The sequence below is a fragment of the Mastigoproctus giganteus genome, chromosome 5, assembly GCF_048544385.1.
Source record: "Mastigoproctus giganteus isolate SK-2022 chromosome 5, ASM4854438v1, whole genome shotgun sequence".
Lineage (NCBI taxonomy): Eukaryota > Metazoa > Arthropoda > Arachnida > Uropygi > Thelyphonidae > Mastigoproctus > Mastigoproctus giganteus.
The window spans coordinates 236347964-236368441 of record NC_143579.1 but is presented as its reverse complement, the minus strand read 5'-3'; the positions used below and the strand labels follow the sequence as shown (position 1 = coordinate 236368441).

The following is a 20478-nucleotide window of genomic DNA, read 5'->3' as shown; positions in this document are numbered from 1 at the left end:
GAAAGTTCTGTTTTTATATCTTAGTCATATATCTTTTTATAATAATTTAAATGGAAGCAATGATTTTACTTTGTGCCATGGTGTGACATTAAGCTTCAGTATTTTTATAATTGTTCCTTCACCTTCATTTTTCTCCTATTCATATGTAATATGTCACTATAAAGTAAGGAGACTGATTTTTTCCTTAACAAACATGCCTGAACTTATACACCCAAATGTATTAGTTCACTCACTAATTTTTAAAAGGGCTTTGGAACTACTGAACGTTATACAGTCCTACATATGCTGTCTTAGCTGCATATAGAACTATAATGCAGCTGCCTAAACATAATCAACATAAAAAGAGGAGTCTGTCAGGGTGATGTTTTTTTCTCTCAATTTGTTCACTATGCTGGAATGCACCTTGTAAAAAGAAACCAGAGGATGGCACAAAGTGAAAAATCAGAATTCTGTTCATCAATGATATTGTTGAGTTCAAATTCTCTCAGAACTTGAATCAACAGCTATAGTGTGCAAACTAAACTCACCTGACAAAACTCAGTGGAAGAAAAACAGCCTCAGTAATAGATGAGTAATCCATTTTAATGTGTACCCACAGCAGCCAGAAGCATCTGTCTGTCTTAACCAACTATTCAAATAAAAATATTGCAGTTTTTGAACTTGATAGAAGAAAAAGAGCAGCCTTGAGCTACCCCACTTAAATATTCCAATAACAGATATAGCAACAGATATGTAAACAAGAATAAGTCTTTTTCAACAATGTCTCCTTTATATATATGAAACCACAAAGAAATAAGGCATTAAAAACAATGCAGTGGGAAATAATAGTCTGCATCTGCAGTATCATTAGAAAGGATCACATTAGAAACTCCAATATATGCAAAATGATAGATGTGGTGTGAAAAATAAAAATGGAAGATGGGCAGGACATGTAACTCAAGGACAACAGATGAATATATTAGATAACCAACTGCTATAAGGGACTAAATAAGAAAACCTAGCAGGCCACCCACAAATTGCAAGACTTAGTTGTTTAGGTATTGGGAAACACTTGGTGGAGAAAGGTTAAAGGCAGAGTAATAGAAAGTATTAGTAGTGGCAAATGGTGCAAGAAAGCAAGCTTATAAAGCGTCAGCCAAAAAAAAAAAAAAAAAAAAATACCTTCCCACATCACCTATCCATCCTTCAATAATTTTAGTTCTCCCTTGAATTTATTCAAACTACCCACAATAACAGATGGAAGTTTGTTCCAGCAATCAAGGCACCTGCTGGCGAAAGGCAAACCTCTACAGATCTATCCTGCAGCCATCTTTGCTCAGTTTGAATTTATGCCTCCTCACATGTGTAATCTGAGCAAGAGACAGAATGCCATCAGTATTCAGTTTGCTCAATCCATTCAAAGCCTTAAACAACTGTTAGATCACCTCACAGGTGCTTGATTTCAGATGATGCAACTTGCAGAACTGAAGCCTTCCTTGGCAAGATTACCCTTTAGTTCCCTTCACCAATCTTATTACCCTTCTCTGCATCCATTCCAGCAGATCTACATCTTTCCTAAAATGAGGCCTTCAGACCTGTATTGTATGCAGTACTTAAGATGTGGCCTAACCATTGCCTTTTACATGACATAACCACCTCCTTTTTCCTGCTAGAAAAGTCCTGTATATCATTCACAAAACCCCATGAGCTGTTTTGGCAGCCTGTCTGCACTACTTAGACGACTTCATATCCGTCTCCACAATTACCCCTAGGTCTTTTTCATTTTTCACTATGCTGAGTTTAGTATTTGGTTAATCTAGGATTACTGCTACCATATGCAGTACCTTGAATTTGTCAATGTTAAACTTCAACTGCCATTTCTCAGCCGACCTGCCTATTTTTTCTAGATTTTGTTACAGTAGTTTACCTTGATTACCATCATTAAACACCCTGCCGGCCTTTGTATCAGCTGCAAACTTAGACATTAAGCCTGATATACCTTGATATACAAGTAATATGCATCTGTGTGGGGATACTCCAGATGACATCATGCTACCATCAAGATAATACATTAATTTGCTGTTAATTTAACAATTTTCTGAACTAATAAATCAGTCTGCATTAGGGTCACTCAGAAACTAATGCCTTAAAATTTTCCTGGATAACACTGTAGGTATGTCACTTATTCCACATATTCACCACCACTATATTTTCTTCACTTCTGATCCAGAGCCTGCATCCCCTGTCTCATAAAAGTTTGCTGTCAGCTTTGAGACTCCTCACTTTTTGACAGCCACAGTGACAGCATTGTTGTTGGCAAGGTGTTCCCCACAGAGGCTGTCCTTTATTGTGCCCTATTGGTGAAAGTCTGGCACAAGGTTTGGGAATGTGCAGGGGATATAGTTTTGATGATAGACAGCTATTAAGTGCTCAATATAGGGGATATAGTAGAACAGTTCCTTTAAATTCTGCAACGGGTTCTCTTGTTAGTATACTGGTATGGGGTCTGGCATTGTGTTGAAGGAGAAATTTTCGTTTTCTGGTATTACTCTGACATTTATGAAAAGCAAAAGCAAAGAAGCATTTTTTTTATTAGAAAATTTAACAAAAAAAACTTAACAGAAACAACGATAATGATATTTCTATTAAGGTTATTATTATATTAATACCACTCTTGTACCATGTGAAATTAATAATATAGTTTATTAAGATACCCGAAACGTCACTTTAATATATAGTAAGGTAGATGAACAGCCTAATAAACTGTATTATTAATTTCACGTGGTATAAGTGTGGTATTAATATAATAATAACCTTAATGGAAAACAACCATGTAACCTCCTTTCCTAACTATAAAGATATTTCCGATTTGTTTAATAGATTATTCAATAACCACAGGTTAAATGAAGTATAGGAGAATATTTGGATAATTTTTATCCAGTTAGAAAGCAGTTAAGAAAGTTGGTCACTATATTTAAGACAGATTCTCGTGTCATTGATATCTGTTGGAAATATGTATATACATTTTTTTTTTTTGCTTAAATCCTATTTTCAAGTGATCAAGTTTAGTAAAGGTGCTGTTAACATATTGCCAAATAATGGTTTGATTGTGGTATAGAAGAGTATAAGTAATTTTCATCAATCTTTAAAGAAATGATTCCTGCACTCCCAGACTGAGATTGTTGTAACAGGATTTTACTGTGTATATATATATATATACATATACCGATGAGCCAAAACATTATGACCACCTACCTAATATGATGTTGGTCCTCTACTTGCAGCCAAAACAGCTCGTACCTGGAGAGACATGGATGCTACAAGATTTCTAAATGTGTCTTGTGGTATCTAGTATCAACACATAACCAGCAGATCCTTTAACTCCTGTAAGGGCCTTGGTTGAGACACCGCAGATCGGAGTTGCTGTTTCAACACAAACCACAGATACTCAATGGGATTGGTGTCTGGGGAATTTGGAGGCCAGGGTAATACCTGGAAGTCTTCCTCATGTTCCGTGAGCCAGTCTCGAACAATCCTGCCTGTGTGGTATGACGCATTATCCTGCTGAAAGACAGCACCGCCAGAGGTAAAGACCGTTGCCATGAAAGGGTGTACCTGGTCAGCAGTGATGTTTAGGTAGGTGGTAGACATCAGAGTGCCCGGCACATGGATGACTGGACCCAGGGTATCCCAGCAGAACATTGCCCAAAGCACGACATCGCTGCCACTGGCTTGTTTTTGTCATACGGTGCATCTGGGCGCCATTACTTCTCCAGGTAAACGACGCGTGCATACCTGGCCGTCCACATGGTGCAACAGGAAACGTGATTCATCAGACCAGAAAACCTTTTTCCAATCACTCAGGGTCCAGTTTCGATGCTCACATGGCCATTGTAGGTGCTTTCGCCAGTGGACCGTGGTTAGCATGGGCACTTGGAGCGGCATGCAGCTACGCCATTCCATTTTCAGCAGGATTCGATGTTCTGTGTGTTGTGGCACATTACTCCTGTCACCAGTATTCCAATTACCGGTGAGTTGTGTCACAGTCGCCCTTCTGTTGCCACGTGCCATCCAGGAGAGCCTTCGCTCACCTTCAGCATCGATTAGCCGTGATTGTCCAACACCTCTAGCGGTTCGTGGTTCCCCCTCCTCGGATCACTTTCGGTAGTTACTAACCACACTGACCGTGAGCACCCCGCCAGCTGTGCTGTTTAGGATATGCGCTGACCCAGTCGTCTGGCCATTACAATTTGGCCTTTGTCAAACTCGCTTAAGTCTGCTGCCTTTCCTATCTGAAGAACAAGAGTAACACTAATTAACGGAGCTCAGTATCGGATGTTTTTTATACCTTTGTCCCGACCTGTGCACGTGCCGTAGTTCACCTGCAGTTGCTTCGATTTGCATAACGACTCGTTGGTCATAATGTTTTGGCTCGTCGGTGTATATTGTCATAGTTAAATATTTTGGTGTATTGCAGAATTTTTTTTTGTTTTTCTATTCAGCCCCTTGCTATACAAGGGCGGGTACTTGTTGGAGAAGGAGTTCTTACAAAGATGTGTCGGAAGAAACCAAAACCTAGACAGTTTTTCTTATTTAATGATATCTTAGTATATGGAAACATAGTTATAAATAAAAAGAAGGTAAGTTTTGTTTTTTATATAGTATGTTTTATTTTAAGAATTTTTAGATGATATAATAGCAGAATGGATTCCAAGATCCCATGTGAACTTATCAATCAGTAGTTCTTAACACAGAATTTCTGTCTGTATGCCATAAGGGTATTATTACTCCTATATTGAAATCTTCTAAATACAAAATAAACAATAAAGATGTTATTTAATTGCATCGTATAACCCACTATAAAATAACTAGGAAGAATACAGGAAATGCTGAAAAAATTGACATTCCCCCACACACCATAACTCTTCATAACAGCTTTAATCCCCTTAATCGTAATGAAGTCATTACGATTCAAGTCATATCATGTAATCCTTCATAAAATGATCTAAAACCAGTAATGCAATATTGAAGCATTATATTGTTACAGTGATAAGAAACAATTTATTCTAGTTTAGTATTGAATACATATCATATTTGTTAATGTAATTCATTAATGGACTAGTGCATTAATATCACTGTCTATTTAAAATAAGTCACATGCACTAATTAAAAACTTAATTTTTAATAGTGAATTAGTGCATACCGAGACCTGAACAGACCCACAACCTTGTTTTGTTTATTTGAATTAGTACAATATAGAGGCAACTTTTTATGAAGACAATTTGTGTTGCTTATTATTAAAGAAAAAATTCTTTTCTAATACTGTAATTAAGAAAAAAAGTTTATTTTTTATTTTGTACTGATATTGTGCCGTGCCATTACAGGAAAAAATTTTGTTTTACTAGTGCTGTATAAAGGTTTATTTGAAGTAGTGCAGTAGCAAGCAACTTGTGTATGTGATAAAAAAACATTATTTTTAATTTGTTTGTATAACAGTTGTACATATACTCCACCTAACTCAGTGTGTTTTATCCAGTACTTAAGTTTTTGTATGTTGTTAAATAAAATTCTTTTTATGAGGCCAGCCATCTTTTCATGGCTGTTTTAATTCTGAGATATTCTTTAAGGTTTGAGAACAAAACTAGTCTTGGGCTCAAATCTGGGCTGTAAGGATGATGTAAAACAACTTCAAATTCCAGCAACAAAATTCTTTTCAAAGTTGCACGACTACAGTGAAGTCATGCAGTGCTGCTTCATCTTCCCCTTTATTTATTTATTTGTTTTATTTTTATTTCCCCCCTTTAGCTTGTCCAGTGCCTAATTGTACTGGGCTGTATTGATTGGGCTCTGTTTTTCAAAGAAAATAAAATAATAAAAGAAACATTTTTGGCATTCAGAACCTCAGTTGCACAGTGTTTTTATTGTATATTCAAAGATTCTTTGGTTTAAAACTGTAATTTGCAAATAGTAACAAGAGATGATATTTGGTGTTATCCTTACAACCCACAGAATGTCTGCCATCTGAATGGAAGTTTCCTGTATCTTCCAGAGAAAAAAAATTTGGATTATACTAGAATGGTTTTTAAAAATTTTAAAGGCTTATTTTATGACCACAAAAAATTTTACTTAAGTTTTTAAAGGTGGGAACTTTAAGCTTGATTATGAACTCATAATACATCACTGATTTATGACTTCCTATTTTATAACAGGAGGTCATACTATTTATTAATAAGGCCATTACAGGAAAAGGAGTTATTCAGGAAGGAGAATGATGTAGGTAAAGTAAACATTGGCAGTGAGCTGGATGATTTTGTAATAACTGAGAGGAAAGTGGAGGAGAGATTGTTGAGGATAAACATAAAAAAGGCACCTGGGGTGGATGGGATCTATCCAGTTATATTAAAGGAGGCAGCAAAGGAAGTATGCAAACCCCTAGCCATAATTATGAGAGCTTCTTTGGACTCAGGGGAGGTACCCATAGACTGGAGATGTGCAAATGTAACCCCAATTCACAAAGGAGGATCAAAGGCTGACACAAGTAATTATAGACCTGTTAGTTTAACTTCTGTTCCAGGTAAATTAATGGAGGCACTGGTTAAAGAAGCACTGCAGGATCATCTAGACAAGAATTCAGTTATAGCTCAGACGCAGCATGGTTTTGTTAAGGGCAGGTCTTGCCTGACCAATTTGATTGGATACTATGATGTAGTCACAAAAGAACTGGATGCAGGGAATAACTTTGATATTATATATTTGGATCTTAGAAAGGCTTTTGATACTGTTGCACATGGAAGACTGCTGCACAAATTGGAGCAGTGTGGCATTGGAGGCAAATTGCTGCTATGGATAAGGGGATGGTTGAGTGGCAGAAGACAGAGAGTGGTAATCAATGGACACTGCTCAACGTGGACTAATGTTATTAGTGGAGTTCCTCAAGGTTCAGTGTTGGGTCCATTGTTGTTTTCGGTGTTTATGAATGATATTGATGATGGGATATCAAGTTTAATGTCTAAGTTTGCAGATGATACAAAGGTTGGCAGGGTCGTTAAGGACACTACTGACGCTATGCTGCTGCAACAGGATCTGGAAAGGTTGAACAGATGGGCTGAGAGGTGGCAAATGAAGTTTAACATTGACAAATGTAAAGTACTACATATGGGTAACAGTAACCCCAGAGCAATGTATCAACTCTGCGGTACTACACTGACAGTGGTGGAGAATGAAAAGGACCTGGGGGTAATTGTGCAGGCAGATATGAAGTTCTCTGAGCAGTGCAGACGAGCTGCAAGAGTAGCTCATGGTGTCTTGTCAATGATATACAGGAATTTTTCTAGCAGGGATAAGGAGGTGATTATTCCCTTGTATAAGGCAATGGTTAGGCCACATCTTGAGTACTGTATACAGGTCTGGAGGCCTCATTTCAAGAAGGATGTAGAGCTGCTGGAACGGGTACAGAGAAGGGCAACAAGATTAGTAAATGGAACAAAGGGTTGCTCTTACGAAGAAAGGCTTAAGTTTTGCAAATTACAGAGTCTGGAGACTAGGCACCGACGAGGTGATCTGATAGAGGTGTATAAGGCTTTGAATGGTTTGAGCATGCTCAATGCCAATGGGATTCTTCATCTTTCTCAGAATAATCACCTCAGAGGGCATAAATTCAAATTGAGGAAGGACAGATGTCGGATAGATGTGCGGAAATTTGCCTTTGGCCAGAGGGTGGTTGGTTGGTGGAACCGACTTCCATCACTTGTTGTTGAAGTTGATAGCCTAAACAAATTTAAAGCTCAACTGGACAGGTATTTCGAACGAACGGAGGGGTGAAATGGGAGAGGTTTTTTTTTTTTTTTTTTTTGGCTGATGCTGAATAAGCTTGCTTTCTTGCATCATATGCCTCTACTAATGCTAATGCTAATGCTAAGGCTGTATACTTAAAAGTCACTAAGTGCTTGAGTGATGCAATGAGAAGGAAGAAACTTGAACTATGGGTAAGGAAAAAGTGGAAATAACTCCATGATAGTGCTCTTGCTCATTGTCTAGTATTAATTTCTGAATACCTTTTCAAACGCTCTGTAATTGTCTTACAATATCTTCCTTATTCAGCTGATCTTGTGTCATATGACTTTTATTTTTTCCCAAACTAAGGAATTCATAAAAGGGATGATGATTTTTCAGTGAAGAAGAGGTTATGGCAGCTATGACAAATGCAATCAAGGAACTTTCAGAAAAAGGTCGAAATAAATTTTTTGAAATTATATAACTGACAGAAAAATGTAAATAACCCAGGTGATTATTTTGGAAAATTTATGTAAATATCATTATATTTTTTAAATATAAATTCAGTCCTGGAATTTTTGATCTTGCCTTTTAGAACAGCAATTATTTAAATTAATTTATTTGAAGTTAACCACTGAAATTTGAGTGGTGACCATGTATGAGGGTTCACATTTCAACTTTATTCCTAAGTATAATATTTAAATATTTAATTTTGAAATACAACAGAATATTATTATTTTTTTTTAATGAAATGGGTGAGACTGATAGGTTCATTTATTCAGTAAGAGAATTTCATTACATGAAAAGTGTCAAGAGTAATTTCTTTTTATAGCTGTGTACAAAATTGAGACTGTTGTTCTAACCTATACAATAATGTTCTGATGTGTTGAAACTGTCTGCCTGACTAACAGTTATTAATATGGATTCTGTTAAACTTAGAAACCTGCTTATGTAAAATTGGTGGTGTTATCAAATTCTGGGTAGTGTCCGGTTTCTAAACAGTCTGCCACTAACTCTGAGCCACTTCATCTGGTTTCCTCTTTTTTTTCTTTTTTTTTTTTTTTTTGTAGCTATGTTTAAAACACTTATGCTTCTGCAGATGAGTGTATAAAGAATTTCTAGTACAGCCTACATATAGGCAAGGCAGTCACATCCTTGCTTGCCTGGGATAGCATATACCACATTTATTTCCTGTTTAAAATCAATATCATTAACTTTCTTCCTCTAACATCTTAACTTTCCCACCCAGATTTTTAGATATGAAATTTTTTTTTCGAACTGGCAAAAGCAAAATATTTAAAGACCTTGGCCCTTAAATATTTTGTTCAAAAACAATGGATATGTTTCATTGTATGATAATTTGGTCCTTAGACTATTCTGTGGACTATTGTTTGAAGTTAGGTGTTTCTTTTTAACGTCAATTATGTCATTAACTTCTGATTTAGTTCTATTGCTTAACATGGTATCAAATTCAGCAGAGTGGTGGTGGTGGCAGCAGCAGCTGTTAATGTTTTCTGTGGACGTACATTAGTGTGCAGTAATTTTATATCAAACAGATAGTCCATCATTTGAATCTAATTGTAGAGTACTAATAAGAAATTCCTCTAATTTCTACATTCAGCTTTATTTTCCTTTTTATATAGTGGTATAGTTAATACTCAGTTAATGTCTTGCTCAGTGCATTATAGCCTTAGTTATTGATGCACCAGTAAAATCCAAGACAAACAAGCAGTAAATTATTAATATCTTGCTTCACTCTTTTGGAACTTGTCTGTTGGAAAATAACCTCTGGATAATATGATACAACCACTGTGACACTATGAAATTATCATATTTCTTTAAATTCATGTTATTCATGTGTGTGTGGAACTGTGGTTTAAATTTGTAAGTTAATATAATAATTTTGAAATTAATATATAGAGATTGAAAGTTTGTGCTTACAAAAATGTATTAATTAATTACAATCAAGATAGTGTACTGAGCATCACAATTGAAAGTATAAATGTCAGAGTCATTGACATGGAAATTACTCATTTCAAGCTGAAATAGACTTACCTTTTGTCCTGCTATTGAGTCTTTGATGGTATAGCTAGTTTGTCACTTGTCAGTTGTTTTGGGCAGCGTGTATGCATTCAAGGCTCGTCATTCAAGAAGCCAGCTGATCTCAAGTAGTGGTTGGGGGGATTGCCCATGAGTTATTCTGATTTTCTCAACCTGTACAGTATGCAAAGTGTTCTATGAGCAGACTTGTACAGATATTATTCACAATAAAAACCATACAAAATAGTATTCTATGTGTATTGACATACTGTGACCAAAATCTCAAAAAGAAAACCACCAGTCACCTGCTTAATGAACAGAACAACAGTTATTGAGAACTGGATAAATTGTGTCCAAACACTTGCTTACAGGCATATTATTGCATGTAATAGCAGCCTACCTTGGGCATGTCCAAATGTCCTTAAAGGTGATTGTTAATAGAGCCTAAAAAAAACTTTCAAGTGATTTCATTTCTTTTATTAATTGTCATAAAGATGAATGTCAGAGGTACTTGAGATAAATAAATCTGTCACTTAAACAGAACTTTGACATTTTGTTACAAATGAACATTGTGTAATTATGAATACATTTAGAATTATTTAATTGACAAATATTCGTAGCATTGTGGAAAAGTCCATTATGGTATTTATATTCTTCCAGTACAATAAGCAACATATAATTCCTCTTGAAGACGTAAAGCTGGAAAATTTGGAAGATGATGGAGGTATGTGTTGTACATCAGATAATTTTGAAATTGATATTGAATTATGATATTACTGTTCTTTTCATTTCACCGTCAACCCATGGCTCAAAATGGAATAACAAACTGTTTTCATTTAAATTCCATTTCACAGTTTCAACTTAGCCTTGTATTCGTGCAGTTATTCTTCAGCACTTTTAGATGTGGTTGAAAGAATGGCTTCTCCAAAGTCTGCTCAACAAATTATATGTATACTTCAGGACAGCTACATAGGGTCAGAAGGGTTTACACACTATAGAATACAAGAATATTTATTTTGTTCAAATGGATTCGAACACATTTTGTGAGTAATGCTATGCAATTGACTTTCAATTGACCACTCAGTTGTGATTTGGCTTTCTTTCTTTGCCACTAGTAACTAGATCTGCTCAACTGAATTTTCATAATTACTGTCACCTTTCACTTGTCAGCCAGGATTGTAGCCAAACCTTTTAATGTAATATCAATATAGAATATTTTTATTATTTTTTTTTTAATGCTTTTATGTATAAATGAAGCATATCTCCACCTCTTTTTATGTGTACTTTAACAGTAATAAATTTCTGTGTTTTGTTCCACACTTTTTTTTTTACTACATTCTTTTTGATCCTGTATAGCACAGTTATGTTATTTACATGATATGAACACAGAAGAATAAAAGTTTAGTTTTATTTTTTTTATCATAAAATAAAAAAAACTTGCAGCACCAGTTTTTTGTTTATAGTCTGAGATGACCACGTAAGGTTAGAGGAGACTATAAGAATAATATAGGATGCCTATAAATTATTAAACTGATTGTGAAGCTCAATTGAAATTTTATTGTAATAGGTATCTTAAAATGGTTTTCTGCAGTTATCAAAGCAGCTCAATAAGTTTTATTTCTCATGTAGTTGGCAGCCATGATCACAGCATGTATTGCCACAGTGCAGCATTAAAATGGCAATTGAACACATAGCATGAGTAGCTCTGCTGGCAAATGATTACTTGGCTAAGGGCATTCCTGCAAGAGAATTGCAGCACACGCCTCTCGTTCAAAACAGTATCTATTTCGAAGATGAGTTGTGATTTAATGAGTTATGGCAAAAATCATTTGTTTATGATATTGTATAGTTCAAGAAGTGGAATATAACATGATCTTATTTGTGTTCTCTTTCAAGTACCACCAAAGAAGATTTGTTGTTTCCTGCAAGTTGTCAACACAAAATTTAGCAGTTGAAAGTTGGATTTCCACTGCTGTGGTCTCTGAATCCAGATAGTTAGATATCGTATTGAGTACAGGAAATAGGAATTAATCTTGGAAGCTGCTAACTTTTCATACCAACTAAGAAATACTGTTCGGAGTTTAGGCCTAAATAGATGTCAGATGAAATAGACTCGTGGCAGAGAAGAAAAATGCATGGGATGCATATAGAATCAGGTGACACAGAAGCCTATGTTAGATATAAGCTAGTCTGTAATCAAGTCACAAAGGAGGTTAGACAAGCAAAGACAGATTATGGGAAATCTTTGGCAAAGGATGCAAAGAAAAACATCAAAGACTTTAATTATATCAACTCTAGAAGGAAAGGGATGAATCAGATTGGTCCACTTGATATCAATGGTTCGACTGTTGATGACCCTGCTCAGATAGCTGACGAACTGAATGAGTATTTTGCATCTACATTCACATGTGAGGAATTCTGTACAGACGTGGAGGACAGAACCTTATTAAACTAACAAGGAACTAAATGATTTTGTAATAACTGAGAGCAAAGTGGAGGAGAAATTGTTGAAGTTAAACACAAGAAAGGCACCTGGGGTGGATGGGATCTATTCAGTTATATTAAAGGAGGCAGCAAAGGAAGTAATCAAAACCTGTTCTTCACTAATTGTTCTTAGTTTTGTGGGAGTGTAAAAAATGTACCTTGACACTCATGTTGCAGTCCATCTTGAAGTTTGCCAGCATATTTTCAACTATATTCTTGTAGTCTGGATCCTTGTTGTTTCCTAAGAAGTTCTCAACAACAAACATTAAGCTAATCTATGCCGATTTTTGTCTTTTATTCATAGTTCTCAAAATCTCGGTTCCTCATCAGTTTGAAATTGACCCATGTTTATTTCCACTGTGGAGCAAACACACCTTTGAGACTCCTTTTTGACGAGCGATAAAAAGTATCCACTGTGCAGGATTGTAAGTAATTCCAAAATAGTTTAGTAAGTCATTTATATCACTCCAAAACACCATAAAAATCATCCTCTGAAAAGTAGAGAACTCGTTTTCGTTCTGTGTCTATACTACGAGAAAAACATCCCATGTGCTAGAAAATTTTTTTGCCTTTTAATTTTTTGAAGTTTAGAACCAAGGAGTTCATGCTGTGAAAATAGTTAAGGGCTGGACTAAAAATCTCCAGTCATGTAGAGGGTGCAGTTTCATATTCAGAATCTTCACTTTCAACACTCTTTGCTGCTACATTCTCCAGTATATTGCCGAATTCGTGTCCTCCACTGGAGGACATGAAATCGGAAGGTTATCTGCATGTGGGACTTGTCTAATGGCAGATGGAATATTAGGATACATAATGCCCTTCTTACTCTTTGCATTGTATCCCTCTACATTGACTAAGTAAAAAATAATAGTCATCACAATGGCTTTGTAGGCTTTTGCCAAATTGTGTGAATTGTAAATGGCATAGCCTTCTTTTTACCATTTTCCCACAGTCTCATGTTTCAACAACACAGTTCATCAAATTTATGTGGAGCTCATTGTTTATCTTGGTCACCAAGTTTTACTTCAAAATAAGAACAATACACATTTTTTACAAATTCTGTAATATCTTGTCTTTGCTTGAGAACTACATAACTTCCAAAAATATAACAAAATAAGTTTGGATTATTCAATCAATTGTGTGAAGACATTTTACTCGCTTTTCAGCACATGTCTGACACGATAATCTCAAAAATAGACTGAGCTCACACTGATAAACACTGCTGCGTGGAGCTCTCAAGGTCAAGAAACAAATGACTGAAGGCAATGTTGCCAGTGTGTGAATATTTAGCATTTACTGAATACACTCAATAATACAACTTATGAAAGCAGCATAAAAAATTGAGTTAAAAACAGCTATTAGTTTACAAACATTGAAACCGTGCAGAGTGGTGTAAATGGATACTAGGGTTTTTTTTTTAATTTTCATTCATTTATATTTTTTTATTTATCTGGCTGTCAGAAAATCAGATATCCAAAGATATCCAAACATTATGGTTCTTATTTTATTTATTTATTTTTTTTTCAAAACTGATTTGGTGCAAAAATCTTGTTCTCTGAATAGCACTTTAGATGAAAAATTTAACTTGATGCTTCTGAAAACTCTGTTTGTTGTCTATGAATTCTGCTTGGTGCCAGCAGGCTTTTGACTGCCATAGGTAAACATGCTTTGGTCTTAAGTCATGATAGAAAGTCTGCTGGCAACCAAACTAAGCCTACAATTTACCAGATTTATTTATAGTCATACAGTTTCTGTTATGAGTGTATTAAATATTTGAAGTTGTAACACTTTATTGGATATGAGCAGACAAATCACCTTTGACATCATGTTGACAAACTGCACTAATACTTTTTTTTATATCGTATGTATAAAACATTTACAGTAAAGTATGCCATAAATGTGTTATTGAGCAGTTTGTCATCTATCAGTCTCTTAACTTTCATGACATCGTCTCTTTGTCTTGCACTGGTCTTTCATAATTGTCATGGCGCAGTATAACCGTAGTTGTTTTTGCACCAATAAAATCAATCAATCATAATTGTCATTGACAAGGAAGGCAACTTTAACTAATTTATTGACAGTGTTATTGCTCATATTTCAAGGCTTCCAACTCTGTCTGCAGTACAGCTTAGAGGAATTGCCATTTCATGCATTTATTTTCTTTGAAAATAAATCTTTATTGATATTAATTTAATTTTTATTGTTTTCTAAACTGGGAGAGGATACCAACCCTGGGTTGTATTATATGCATTGCATTAAAAATGAAAACCTGCAATAAGGTTTGATTATTTCTTTTTATGGTTAACTGAACAATTATGACAAACTTTTCTCAGGTATTTATTACAACTGTATTCATTACTTTTCTTTCTTCAAGAGGAGTGTTTCCATTTACAATGGGTTTCCTCAGCCTACAAGTTATTTCTTGTTAGGAATTTTTTTCTGCCATAAAGTGCGGTTCAAGGTGTCTTGGTCGGTTAAGCCTCGGGCTGTCATTCACTCCCGTACTCCATCCATCCATGTCCTCCTAGGTCTTCCTCTTCTCCTTCTTCCAGGAGGTATCCATTCCAGGATAGCCTTTGGATATCTGTTTTCTTGCATCCGTTTTACATGTCCATACCATGTTAGACGCTTTTCTTTGATGGTGTCAATAATAGTCTTTCTCACTTCCATTTTTTCCCTTATGTCTTCATTCCGTTTTCTGTCTCTTCTAGAAGTTCCTGCTGAGCGTCTCCAAAAATCCATTTCTGTGGAGAGCAATTTGTTTTCCGCTCGCCTATCCAGGTTTCCGCTCCATACAATAGAAGACTTTGTACAATCGTTTAAAATATAAGTTTCTTTGTTTTATTTAGGATATTTTTGCTCCACAGAACAGAGTTTAACATGCCGATAGCCTTTCTGCCGTCTGTAATTCTCTTATTGATCTCTGCTTGGGATGATCCATCACTTTGTAAGATTGATCCCAGATATTTGAATTTATCGACTTGTTTGATTTTAAAACCTGCAATATTTAGAACGTGTCCTGGCCCTGAAGACAACATTTCAGTCTTGCTAAAATTGACTTTTAGACCCCATTGTTTATATTCCTCAAACAATTGACGACATGCATACTTTGCATTTTCTATTCATTACTTTTGCCTTTTTAATTATGTATGGTATTGCTGTTTAATATTCTGGTTAATCAAAGAGTATCCAGCCACTGCTATGGAAAGCTTTGTTTCCAGCTGCCACTTTTTTACTGTTGTTGGTCATGGAATACATTTCTGTGCTTGCCAGAGTAATAAAGTGTTCTCTGCCAGTTATTGTGGGGGGGGGGTCTAAATGCTTCACTTGTATTCCTTTATACAGGGATATAGTCTTTGACATTTGAAAATATAAAAATCATTTCTGTAACTTAATTGTGCATGAGTGTATTTGTCATTTCAAAATTTATGATGTCCCAAAGTGGTAAAATAAATCAAATAATGTAGTTAATAAAATTAAAAAAGTTAATCATTTAAAGAAATTGGCAAAAAAGGAGGAGGTGAGCTGTCAGTGCATGCATCAACAGCTATTTTATTTTTATTTTTTTTTTTAAGCCCAAATTTTGCCAGTTTTTATTTGATTAGATTTACTGTCTAAAAACTGGAAAAATCCAAAAATTGGCACTTTCTGGGATCTGCCAGTTTTTGGATACAGCAATGTATACTAATAAAATGTAGATTTTTTTTTTTTTTCCCTACCTCCATGGTAATTAGTGTTTTCTTTTCTGCAATAGCCTTGGAGACATGGACATGTTGGTCTTTATAGTAAATCATTTGTATATTATGAAATTTATAGAAATTGTTATCAAAACAGGCATCTGATTATCATGGTCTCTCATACATAAAATAATATGCATAATAAATATTCAAGAAATTTCACATTTTCTGATATTTTTATATATATTTTTTGGCTCTGTTCGTCTTTAGTTAACCTCATTAACAGCTTTTTTGTTTGTTTGTTTTTTATGCAGTATTTAAAAATGGTTGGTTAGTCCGTACACGAACAAAGTCCTTTGCAGTTTATGCAGCAACTTCCACAGAAAAATCAGAATGGATGGCACATATCAATAAGTGTATTGAAGATTTGTTGAAGAAAAGTGAGTATTTTTTTAAAATTTTCTGTGAAGTCCTTGGTAATCTCATATTTGTATGAGTAACTAAAATGTTCTCATCAGTGTTAATGTACTGAAAATGTTTAACTCAATAATTGCAATTATTTCATCCTCACTTTCCCATTGCAATTTCTCAGTTGCATCTGAACTGGAAGAGTGAGAATGGCAGTTGAGATCTAAACAAATGATTTCAGAAGCCAAAACAATTATGTAATTGTTTCTTCATTCCTTATTAATTTTTATATGAATGGATTTACACAAAGTTATTTGGGCTTGCTGTGTGCTATAGCAAATGCAGGTGTTTTCATTGGCACTTTTCTGAAGTCTGTTTCATTTCTTCCAGTTCAAACACATACCTTGAATAATCAATATCCATTCATTGTTCATATCAACCCGAACTGTCTTTTCCTTGTTTATCCTTTCTATTTTAGTTCTTTGGATTTACCTTACTTAATGTATATTTTCTGAAAAATTGCAAACCAGAAATTCATGTTCAGTCAGTAACTGTTTTCTGTCTTCTTGACCTTCAATCGTGCACACATGGTGCTAGGGTGCTATTATAGGTACCAGTACCTTTTGTGTTTGGAGTCACTGTAAAAAAAAAAAATAAAATAAAAATAATAATGCACCATAACTCTGACACTAAAAGAAGAAATTTCTTACCTTGCTTAAACCTTGTTATAGCTTCAAATTCTTCTAAATTCTTCTTGTTATAATTCTTATATGACATCAGTCTAAAATTTTAAGTTATACCATATTTTACATAGTATTAGTATTAGTAACGGCCGCATGGTGCAAGAAAGCCTATGGCTTATGCTGCACCAGCCAAAAAAAAAAAAAAAAAAAAAAAAAATCCGAACAAAACAATGATAAAAAAAAAAAAATAAAATAATAATAATAAATAAATAACTAAATAATAATAATTAATAAATAAAAGAAATAAAATAAAAAGGAAATTAAACCTATCATCCTATGTGCTTCCCTTACCCGAAAGTACTATCCAGATGACCTTTGAATTTCCCCAAACTGTCGGCCTCTACCACCCATGAAGGCAACTTATTCCAGTAATTTATAACTCGCTGGCTAAAATAGAACTTCCTGCAATCCAATCTAAACATTTCCCCCCGTAACTTGAATTTATGTCCCCTAGTTCTAGCATCATTTATAATCTTGAAAATTTTGTCCTCATTCATTTTACTGATGCCTCTCAGAGCCTTAAACACCTCAATCAAATCTCCTCTAAGGTGTCTAGTTTCCAAACTCTGCAACCCACATATTCGAAGTCTTTCTTCATAAGGACGCCCTTTTGCCGATCTCACCAGGCGAGTTACCCTTCTTTGCACCCTTTCAAGAAGCTCGATGTCTTTCTTCAGGTGCGGTCTCCATACTTGAACACAGTATTCCAAGTGTGGTCTAACATAAGCCTTATATAATGGGATTATCACGTCCCTATCTCTACTTGCAAAAGTTCGATAGATCATCGATAGGACACCATGGGCCTTCCTTGCAACCTGTTTACAATGCTCAGAGAATTTCATGTCTGACCGTATCGTAACACCCAAGTCCCTTTCCTCCAGTACTGGCTTTAGTTGAACTCCACCAAGTGAATAAGTTTTTTTGGGATTACTGTTTCCCAGGTGTAATACCTTACACTTTGTTGGATTAAAGCACAGCTGCCATTTTTCTGACCATTCCTGAAGTCTATCTAGGTCTCTCTGAAGAAGCTCAGCTTGACAGTGATCATTAACTACTCTCCCAATTTTAACATCATCTGCAAATTTAGACATCACGCCCTCTATCCCTTCATCAATGTCGTTTATGAAAATTAAAAACAACAGTGGTCCTAATACTGATCCTTGGGGAACCCCACTTCTTACATCAACCCAATCTGAGGAATAGCCATTTATCACAACCCTCTGCCTCCTGCCCTGAAGCCATCCTTCTATCCATCTAAGGATTTTCCCAGTGATTCCAACCTGTTCCAGCTTATAAAGCAACCGCTCATGTGGGACTGAGTCAAAAGCTTTGCTGAAATCTAAATAAACAATGTCGAAATTATTCCCTAAATCCAGCTCGTGAGTGACCCTTTCGAAATAGCGAACCAGATTTGTTAAACATGATTTTCCCTTTACGAAACCATGCTGAGTATCCTTGAGAATTTCAATTCGATCCAAATGATCCTGAATTCCACCCTTGATCATTGCCTCCATGATTTTCCCTACTACTGAAGTCAGACTGACAGGTCGATAATTTCCAACTTCACTTTTAGAGCCACCCTTATGTATGGGAGATACATTTGCACTTTTCCAATCCAAGGGAATCTCCCCAGAGTCTAATGATGCTCGCATAATTAGCCTCAATGGTTCAATGCACTCGCTTGCTGCCTCTCTTAAGATTATAGGGTATATTCCATCAACTCCAGGAGCCTTACTGGTCTGTAGGCTCGAAAGTTTTTTCATTAAATAATCTTGCGAAATTTCAATATCATTAATTACATATTTTTTAACTTCGCTCCCACAATTTCCCTTTGCCACAAAAGGCTTTTCATTTGTAAATATTGATGCAAAATAACTGTTGAGTTCATCTGCAACGGCAGCTGGTGTATTTATTACTATCCCCTTTCCCTTACATAAAGGTCCGATCTGGTTTGTCCTGCTCTTCTTGGCATTTATATATGTGAAGAATTCTTTATCCCCCCTCTTTGCTCTGTTTGCTAGTGATTTCTCATAAACTGCCTTTGCCTGTCGAACCTTTTCTGTGGCTCTATTACACATCACCTTGTAGCTGTTATAGGCTTCAGTACTTTTTATTGTTCTGTAACCTTTCCATGCCACCTTTTTCTGCTCAAGTAATGCGGCAACTTCACTAGTCATCCAACTTGGAACCCTCCTCATGGAGTATTTTTTTAATGGTATATACGCATTCAAGGCATCTGTGATTAATGTTTTAAAAGCGTACCACAGTTCAATTGTATTCATTCTCTGCGCGATATCTACCCAGTTAATAGAGGCCATGTAGTACCTTAAGGCATCGTAATTTCCTTTTCTGAAATTAAAACCCATTCCTTTGCCTTTTACTTCTGCTACCTCTCTCGTCATCATCCACCGTAGAACTCCGTGATCACTTCCTGCTACTGGTTCCTCTACTGTCAGCCCTGTTATGTCATCTGATTCATGTGTGATGATGAGGTCTAGGATATTCTTTTCTCTAGTATTTTCCCTGACATGTTGATACAAATAACAGTCATCTAGTTGATTTAAAAATTTTGTTCCCCATGTCGAGTTTCCTTCCCATTTACTCCAATCAATTAGAGGCAGATTGAAATCACCCATAATAAGGCATTGACGCTTACTTGCCCATTCCATTTGCATGTAGAGGCTTTTGTCATAATCTTCACAATCACCTGGTCTGTAAATTACTCCTACTCGCATTATACCTTTGTTTCCAACTATCTCACACCATACAGACTCTATACTAGCATGTGAGACGTCTGAATCCGGGAAAGCTATCGTCGCACTCAGGCTGCTTCTGATAAGAAGCATTACCCCACCACCCCTTCTATCTAACCTATCCTTCCTAAATACATTATACAAGCCGTACTGAAACTCATCATCCCCAATTTCCGGGTGGCACCACGTCTCTGTAAGCCCTATTATGTCCGCGTTACTTGTTTTAACCAGCAGTTCGAATTCGCTCATTTTATTGACGACACTTCTAACGTTACTGTATAAACAATTAAGATTTACTGTTCTTGTATATTTAACAACCCTAACACAACCCTTGAAGTTTTTTAGGCTCTCTTCCCTGGCATTAGCTACCCGCCCACGTGAAACGTTTGTGCCCCCAGAACATCTAGATAATACGTCCAGTTGGGGTAACAGATAAGAACTCTTGAGGTATGTGCAAAAGTTACTTTGACCAATATTATCAGATAAACGCGTGTCAGTATTACCCACATCCCCCCTAACTAGCAGTTTCCCTGAACCTTTAAGGTATCCTCAATAATACTGGCAAAAACTTTTGCACCACCTTTGTTTAAGTGTATCCCGTCTCTACAAAACATATATCAG

The 20478-nt window shown here is 35.7% G+C and overlaps 1 protein-coding gene across 1 annotated transcript in view; it reads left to right on the top strand.

The window, feature by feature from the left end:
* Nucleotides 1-20478, top strand: part of rush (pleckstrin homology and FYVE domain containing family member rush hour) — a 67302-nt gene that overhangs the window by 25209 nt on the left and 21615 nt on the right. The window contains exons 3-5 of the mRNA XM_090374857.1: nucleotides 4482-4619; nucleotides 10453-10516; nucleotides 16268-16393. Coding sequence (XP_090230983.1) covers nucleotides 4482-4619; nucleotides 10453-10516; nucleotides 16268-16393 — 328 coding nt within the window. The remainder of the gene's footprint in view (nucleotides 1-4481; nucleotides 4620-10452; nucleotides 10517-16267; nucleotides 16394-20478) is intronic.